The sequence below is a fragment of the Triticum dicoccoides genome, chromosome 5B (genome assembly GCF_002162155.2).
Source record: "Triticum dicoccoides isolate Atlit2015 ecotype Zavitan chromosome 5B, WEW_v2.0, whole genome shotgun sequence".
Lineage (NCBI taxonomy): Eukaryota > Viridiplantae > Streptophyta > Magnoliopsida > Poales > Poaceae > Triticum > Triticum dicoccoides.
Genome location: NC_041389.1, coordinates 557707533 through 557716663, shown reverse-complemented (window position 1 = coordinate 557716663; position 9131 = coordinate 557707533). Strand labels below are relative to the sequence as shown.

Genomic DNA, 9131 nt, shown 5'->3' with positions numbered 1-9131 from the left:
TAGTTGGCGAGACAACTTCATGAAGACACGATGATGGAGATCATGATGATGGAGATCATGGTATCATGCCGGTGACGATGATGATCATGGAACCCCGAAGATGGAGATCAAAAGGAGCAAAATGATATTGGCCATATCATGTCACTATTTGATTGCATGTGATGTTTATCATGTTTATGCATCTTGTTTACTTAGAACGACGGTAGTAAATAAGATGATCCCTTACAACAATTTCAAGAAGTGTTCTCCCCTAACTGTGCACCGTTGCTACAGTTCGTCGTTTCGAAGCACCACGTGATGATCGGGTGTGATAGATCCTTACGTTCACATACAACGGGTGTAAGACAGATTTACACATGCAATACACTTAGGGTTAACTTGACGAGCCTAGCATGTACAGACATGGCCTCGGAACACAGAGACCAAAAGGTCGAGCATGAGTCGTATAGTAGATACGATCAACATGAAGATGTTCACCGACGGTGGCTAGTCCGTCTCACGTGATGATCGGACACGGCCTAGTTGACTCGGATCATGTAATCACTTAGATGACTAGAGGGATGTCTATCTAAGTGGGAGTTCATAAGATGAACTTAATTATCCTGAACATAGTCAAAAGACCTTTGCAAATTATGTCGTATGCTCGCGCTTTAGTTCCACTGTTTAGATATGTTCCTAGAGAAAATATAGTTGAAAGTTGATAGTAGCAATTATGCGGACAGTAGAAAGCTTATGTGTTTAATGCACTGCTCAGTGTGCTGAACCCCAAACGTCGTTTGTGGATGTTGCGAACATCGGACATACACGTTTTGATAACTAGGTGATAGTTCAGTTAAACGGTTTAGAGTTGAGGCACTAAAGACATTTTCAAAACATCGCGGAACATATGAGATGTTTCAAGGGCTGAAATTGGGATTTCAGGCTCGTGCCCACGTCAAGAGGTATGAGACCTCCGACGATTTTCTTAGCCTGCAAACTAAGGGAGAAAAGCTCAATCGTTGAGCTTGTGCTCAGATTGTCTGAGTGCGACAATCACTTGAATCGAGTGGGAGTTGATCTTCCAGATGAGATAGTGATGTTTCTCCAAAGTCATTGCCACCAAGCTACTAGAGCTTCGTGATGAACTATAACATATCAGGGATAGATATGATGATCCTTGAGGTATTCACGATGTTTGACACCGCGAAAGTAGAAATCAAGAAGGAGCATCAATTGTTGATGGTTGGTGAAACCACTAGTTTCAAGAAGGGCAAGGGCAAGAAGGGATACTTCATGAAACGGCAAATTCAGCTGCTGCTCTAGTGAAGAAACCCAAGGTTGAACCCAAACCCGAGACTAAGTGCTTCTGTAATAAGGGGAACAGCCACTGGAGCAGCATTACCCTAGATACTTGGTAGATGAGAAGGCTGGCAAGGTCGATAGAAGTATATTGGATATACATTACGTTAGTGTGTACTTTACTAGTACTCCTAGTAGCACCAGGGTATTAGATACCGGTTCGGTTGCTAAGTGTTAGTAACTCGAAATAAAAGCTACGGAATAAACGGAGACTAGCTAAAGGTGAGCTGACGATATGTGTTAAAAGTGTTTCCAATGTTGATATGATCAAGCATCGCACGCACCCTCTACCATCGAGACTGGTGTTAAACCTAAATAATTGTTATTTGGTGTTTGCGTTGAGCATAGACATGATTGGATTATGTCTATCGCAATATGGTTATTCATTTAAAGAGAATAATGGTTACTCTATTTATTTGAATAATACCTTCAATGGTCTTGCACCTAAAGGAATGGTTTATTGAATCTCGATCGTAGTGATACACATTTTCATGCCAAAAGATATAAGATAGTAATGATAGTACCACCTACTTGTGGCACTGCCATGTAAGTCATATTGGTATAAAAACGCATGAAGAAGCTCCATGTTGATGGATCTTTGGACTCACTCATTTTTGAAAAGTTTGAGACATGCGAACCATGTCTATTGGTGTATACGCATGAAGAAACTCCATGCAGATGGATCGTTTGGACTCACTTGATTTTGAATCACTTGAGATATGCAAATCATACCACATGGGCAAGATGACTGAAAAGCCTCGGTTTCAGTAAGATGGAACAAGATAGCAACTTGTTGGAAGTAACACATTTTGATGTGTGTAGTCCAATGAGTGCTGAGGCATGCAGTGAATATCGTTATGTTCTTACTTCACAGATGATTCGAGTAGATGTTGAATATATTTACTTGATGAAACACAAGTCTGAATTATTGAATGGTTCAAGTAATTTCAGAGTGAAGTTGAAGATCATCGTGACAAGAGGATAAAATGTCTATGATAAGATCATAGAGATGAGTATCTGAGTTACGAGTTTTGGCACACAATTAAGACATTGTGGAAATTGTTTCACAATTAATACCGCCTGGAACACCATAGTTTGATGGTGTGTCCGAACATCATAGTTGCACCCTATTGGATATGGTGCGTACCATGATGTCTCTTATCGAATTACCACTATTGTTCATGGGTGAGGCATTAGAGACAACCACATTCACTTTAAATAGGGCACCACGTAATTCCGTTGAGATGACACCGTATGAATTATGGTTTAGAGAAACCTAAGTTGTCGTTTCTTAAAGGTTTGGGGCTGCGACGCTTATGTGAAAAAGTTTCAGGATTGATAAGCTCGAACCCAAAGCGGATGAAATACATCTTCATAGGACACCCAAAACAGTTGGGTATACCTCCTAATTCAGATCCGAAAGCAATATGGATTGTTTCTTGAACGGGTCCTTTCTCGAGGAAAAGTTTCTCTCGAAAGAATTGAGTGGGAGGATGGTGGAGACTTGATGAGGTTATTGAACCGTCTCTTCAACTAGTGTGTAGCAGGGCACAGGAAGTTGTTCCTGTGGCACCTACACCAATTGAAGTGGAAGCTTATGATAGTGATCATGAAGTTTCGGATCAAGTCACTATCGAACCTCGTAGGGAGGCAAGGATACGTACTACTTCAGAGTGGTACAATAATCCTGTCTTGGAAGTCATGTTGCTAGACAACAATGAACTTACGAGCTATGGAGAAGCGATGGTGGGCCCGGATTTCGATAAATGGCTCGAGGCCATAAAATCCAAGATAGGATCCATGTATGAAAACAAAGTGTAGACTTTGACAGAATAGCTTGATGGTCATAAGGCTGTTGAGTGCAGATGGATTTTAAAAGGAAGACGGACAATGATGGTAAATGTCACCACTAAGAAAGCTCGACTTGTAGTTAAGATGTTTTCCGACAAGTTCAAGGAGTTGACTACGATGAGACTTTCTCACTCGTAGCGATGCTAAGAGTCTGTTGGAATTATATTAGCGATTACTGCATTATTTATGAAATCTTGCAGATAGGATGTCAAATCATTGTTTCCTCGACGATTTTCTAGAGGAAAGGTTGTATGTGATACAACCGAAAGGTTTTGACAATCCTAAGGATGCTAAAAGGTATGCTAGCTCCAGCAATCCTTCTAAGGACTGGAGTAAGCATCTCGGAGTTGGAATGTGTGCTTTGATGAGATGATCAAAGATTTTGGGTTTATACAAAGTTCATGAGAAACTTGTATTTCCAAATAAGTGAGTGGGAGCACTATAAAATTTCCGATGAGTATGTGTTGTTAACATGTTGTTGATTGGAAATGATGTAGAATTTCTAGAAAGCATGCAGAGCTATTTGAAAAGTGTTTTTTAATGGAAAGCCTGGATTAAGCTACTTGAACATTGAGCATCAAGATCTATAAGGATAGATCAAAACGCTTAATGGTACTTTCAAATGAGCACATACCTTGACATGATCTTGAAGGTGTTCAAGATGGATCAGTCAAAGAAGAAGTTCTTGCCTGAGTTGTAAGGTACGAAGTTAAGACTTAAAGCTCGACCTCGGCAGAAAAGAGAGAAAGAACGAAGGTCGTCCCCTATGCTTAAGACATAGGCTCTACAGTATGCTATGCTGTGTACCGCACCTGAAGTGTGCCTTGCCATGAGTCAGTCAAGGGGTACAAGAGTGATCCAAGAATGGATCACAGTACAGCGGTCAAAGTTATCCTTAGTAACTAGTGGACTAAGGAATTTTCTCGGTTATGGAGGTGATAAAGAGTTCGACGTAAAGAGTTACGATGATGCAAGCTTAACACCTATCCGGATAGCTCTGAATAGAGATACCGGATACGTATAATGGAGAAACAATTTAGAATAGCTCCAAGTAGAACAGTTATTTGGAATAGCTCCAAATAGAGCATGGTAGCTGCATCTAGGAGATGACATAGAGATTTGTAAAGCACACACGGATCTGAAAGGTTCAGACCCGTTGACTATAACATCTCTCAAAAGCATAACATGATCAAACCCAGAACTCATCGAGTGTTAATCACATGGTAATGTGAACTAGATTATTGACTCTAGTAAACTCTTTGGGTGTTAGTCACATGGGGATGTGACCTTGAGTGTTAATCACATATCGATGTGAACTAGATTATTGACTCTAGTGCAAGTGGGAGACTGTTGGAAATATGCCCTAGAGGCAATAATAAAAGTATTATTATTATTATATTTCCTTGTTCATGATAATTGTCTTTTATTCATGCTATAACTGTATTATCCGGAAATCGTAATACACGTGTGAATACATAGACCACAATCTGTCCCTGGTAAGCCTCTAGTTGACTAGCTCGTTGATCAATAGATGGTTACGGTTTCCTGACCATGGACATTGGATGTCATTGATAACGGGATCACTTCATTAGAAGAATGATGTGATGGACAAGACCCAATCCTAAGCCTAGCACAAAGATCGTAGTTCGTATGCTAAAGCTTTTCTAATGTCAAGTATCTTTTCCTTAGACCATGAGATTGTGCAACTCCCGGATACCGTAGGAATGCTTTGGGTGTACCAAACGTCACAACGTAACTGGGTGGCTATAAAGGTGCATTACAGGTATCTCCGAAAGTGTCTGTTGGGTTGGCACGAATCGAGACTGGGATTTGTCACTCCGTGTAAACGGAGAGGTATCTCTGGGCCCACTCGGTAGGACATCATCATAATGTGCACAATGTGACCAAGGGGTTGATCACAGGATGATGTGTTACAGAACGAGTAAAGAGACTTGCCGGTAACGAGATTGAACAAGGTATCGGTATACCGACGATCGAATCTCGGGCAAGTACAATACCGTTAGACAAAGGGAATTGTATACGGGATCGATTGAGTCCTTGACATCGTGGTTCATCCGATGAGATCATCGTGGAACATGTGGGAGCCAACATGGGTATCCAGATCCCGCTGTTGGTTATTGACCGGAGAACATCTCGGTCATGTTTGCATGTCTCCCGAACCCGTAGGGTCTACACACTTAAGGTTCGATGACGCTAGGGTTATAAAGGAAGCTTGTATGTGGTTACCGAATGTTGTTCGGAGTCCCGGATGAGATCCCAGACGTCACGAGGAGTTCCGGAATGGTCCGGAGGTAAAGATTTATATATAGGAAGTCCTGTTTCGGCCATCGGGACAAGTTTCGGGGTCATCGGTATTGTACCGGGACCACCGGAAGGGTCCCGGGGGCCCACCGGGTGGGGCCACCTGCCCCCGGGGGCCACATGGGCTGTAGGGGGTGCGCCTTGGCCTATATGGGCCAAGGGCACCAGCCCCAAGAGGCCCATGCGCCAAGAAAACTTGGGGAGGAAAGAGTCCTCAAAGGGGAAGGCACCTCCGAGGTGCCTTGGGGAGGATGGACTCCTCCCCCCTCTTGGCCGCACTCCTTTCTTGGAGGAAGGGGCAAGGCTGCGCCTCCCCCCTCTCCCTTGCCCCTATATATAGTGGAGGGGAGGGAGGACATCCATACCTGAGTCCCTGGCGCCTCCCTCCCTCCCGTGACACCTCCTCCTCTCCCGTAGGTGCTTGGCGAAGCTCTGCAGGATTGCCACGCTCCTCCATCACCACCACGCCGTTGTGCTGCTGCTGGATGGAGTCTTCCTCAACCTCTCCCTCTCTCCTTGCTGGATCAAGGCGTGGGAGACGTCACCGGGCTGTACGTGTGTTGAACGCGGAGGTGCCGTCCGTTCGGCACTAGGATCATCGGTGATCTGAATCACGACGAGTACGACTCCATCAACCCCGTTCACTTGAACGCTTCCGCTTAGCGATCTACAAGGGTATGTAGATGCACTCTCCTTCCCCTCGTTGCTGGTTTCTCCATAGATAGATCTTGGTGACACGTAGGAAAATTTTGAATTTCTGCTACGTTCCCCAACAGGGCCTTGGGTGGAGACAGAAGCTACGGTGGCGCCGCTGGCATCTGTGTGCCGATTGGCGATGCGGGGGTGGTGGTGATATCTCTTCCCTTGGTTCAAGCCAACGATGCGCAGGACGGGTGCCAGACGCGAACCAGCTGCACCCGCGATGACGGTGGTTCCGACCCAAGGCTCGCTTTTTGGGGTGGACCAGATCTGCGCCCAAGCCGGGTCGGGGCTCTCTCCCCGAGTAGGTGAGGTGTCTCTTCCCGTGGGCATGGTGGTCGGCGTTGGTGTTGCTCGAGGTCCTCAGAGCGGTTGGTGTCTTTGACAAGCAACACGGATCTGATTTGTGGCGGTGGATGATGTCCGGCAGCGCGCAGGTACGGGGGCTCGTGGAGCCAACCCAAACTCGGTGGTTGATGTCGGGCTAGGAATGGAAAGAGGAGTTGTCGGTGTCAAAACCGGCGGATCTCGGGTAGGGGGTCCCGAACTGTGCGTCTAGGCGGATGGTAACAGGAGACAAGGGACACGATGTTTTTACCTAGGTTCGGGCCCTCTCGATGGAGGTAAAACCCTACTCCTGCTTGATTAATATTGATGATATGGGTAGTACAAGAGTTGATCTACCACGAGATCAGAGAGGCTAAACCCTAGAAGCTAGCCTATGGTATGATTGTTGTTCGTCCTATGGACTAAAACTCTCCGGTTTATATAGACACCGGAGAGGGCTAGGGTTACACAGAGTCGGTTACAATGGGAGGAGATCTTCATATCGAATCGCCAAGCTTGCCTTCCACGCCAAGGAAAGTCTTATCCGGACACGGGACGAAGTCTTCAATCTTGTATCTTCATAGTCCGGGAGTCCGACCAAAGGTCATAGTCCGGTCATCCGGACACCCCCTAATCCAGGACTCCCTCAGGAGCCTTTCACTTCTTATACCGTGTTTTTGTGGTTTTATAGTGCCCTAGGGCGTGTCATGGCGCATGTTTTTATCTTTCGATAATGTAGTCGCGCGTGTTTAGATTGTCCGATTTTCTTGGGAATTTGCTCTGCAGGAGGGTTTCCTCGTTATCATATACGTACTAACCATTTTTTGAACACAATACAAACGCAAACGCTCATATACACGCGAATGTGCATCGCCGGAAATTTTAAAATAAATCCAGCAATAAATGCGAGCACCAGTATTTGACATTGATGGGCTGGGATACCACAGTCCCTCTTACCATCCAACCATAAGTTCAAGTTGGTTCACTACGTACTCAAATGGTGTACTCTGGTATCAGGGCCTATTTGGTTCCAAATAAATCACTAACTTATAAGTCGAAAAGTGAAAAAAATGACTTATTTTGCCAAACAGACCCGACTTATAAGTCACCCCAACTTATAAGTCATAAGTTGCTTCACCCCAACTTAAAACTTATAAGTCACCCCCTTTTGCGTGGGTCCCATCACCTGCATGATGTCGATTGATGTGGGAAGATGTGTCAGGTGACTTATAAGCCAGGTAACAACCAAACAGACGTAATTATAAGTCACTTATTTTAAATCACCTGACACCTGGCTTATAAGTCAGATGACTTATTGAAACCAAACAGGCCCTCAGGCCCCGAGCGTCCGTGGCAGAAGAAAAAGAGCGTGTCAACGCAGCCAGAAAAAATTCCACGGTGAAGAAGGCGACGCTGAACCGTTCATCCGTGGACCGCGGGTAGGTGGCCTCGCCTTCATCAAACAGAAGGAAAATAGAAAAGCACCGTCGAGGTAGGTGGAACTTTCCAGCGCCCGGTCCGAACCTGCGGCCGGCCGCAGCCGCGCGTGTCACCGCGCCGCACCGCAAACCAGACCGGAGCCAGACCGGGTCGCACCGCCACCAACTCCCCACCCCCGTTCCCTTCCCTTCCTTTTTCCGAGCTCAATAAAAACTCGACCCGTTTTGACGCGACAACAAACACGAATCGCCTACATCCATCCACCAGCGGTGCTCGTACACGCACGCGCTAGGCCCGCCCGCCCGCACGCACGCACGCCTCGATCCCATCGACCCCAGCGCGCGCCGCCGCCGCCGCCATGGACTCCTCCGCTGCCGCGGGGATGAGGGACTCGGCGCTCGACCTGCTGGCGGCGCTGCTCACGGGCCGGGCCCCGGCGGCGGCCGACGACGGGGACCAGAACCGCCGCCTGCTCGCGCTGCTCGCCACCTCCCTCGCCGTGCTCGTCGGCTGCGGCGTCGCGCTCCTCTTCCGCCGCTCCTCCTCCTCCGCGCCCCTGGACCGGCAGGCCGTCGCGGCCAAGCCCCTCGCCGCGAAGAAGGACCAGGAGCCCGACCCCGACGACGGCCGCCAGCGGGTCGCCCTCTTCTTCGGCACGCAGACCGGCACCGCCGAGGGATTCGCCAAGGTACGCGCGCGCTCCTCCTCCCGCTCCCGCTCCCGCTCGTCTGTCTGTCTTGTGCAAGGTGCCTAATAAGCTCTCCCTGCTATGCTCCCGCCAGGCGCTCGCGGAGGAGGCCAAGGCGCGCTACGACAAGGCCGTCTTCAAGGTGCTCGACCTGGTACGAACCTCGCCGCCGACGCTGCTTCTTCTTAAACCTCCTCCTCCCCCTCCCCTCGGCTCATACGATTGATTTGTCGGGATTCAGGATGATTACGCCGCCGAGGACGAGGAGTACGAGGAGAAGCTCAAGAAGGAGAACATCGCATTCTTCTTCCTGGCGACGTAAGGACCACCAATTTCCATCTGCAACTCATACTGACTTCGTTATGGATTGCTTGATTAAATTACTCTACACATGTTAAGCAAGGAACTCATGAATATTTATTTGTTCCAGACAGTTGCTAATCAAACCAGCACTTACTAAAGCTGC

General features: G+C 47.2%; 1 protein-coding gene across 1 annotated transcript in view; it reads left to right on the top strand.

The window, feature by feature from the left end:
* Positions 1-8248: 8248 nt before the first annotated feature.
* Positions 8249-9131, top strand: part of LOC119311591 (NADPH--cytochrome P450 reductase-like) — a 5914-nt gene continuing 5031 nt past the window's right edge. Inside the window, exons 1-3 of the mRNA XM_037587244.1 lie at positions 8249-8665; positions 8760-8819; positions 8907-8983. Of these exons, the coding sequence (XP_037443141.1) occupies positions 8336-8665; positions 8760-8819; positions 8907-8983 (467 nt within the window). The 5' untranslated portion in view covers positions 8249-8335. The remainder of the gene's footprint in view (positions 8666-8759; positions 8820-8906; positions 8984-9131) is intronic.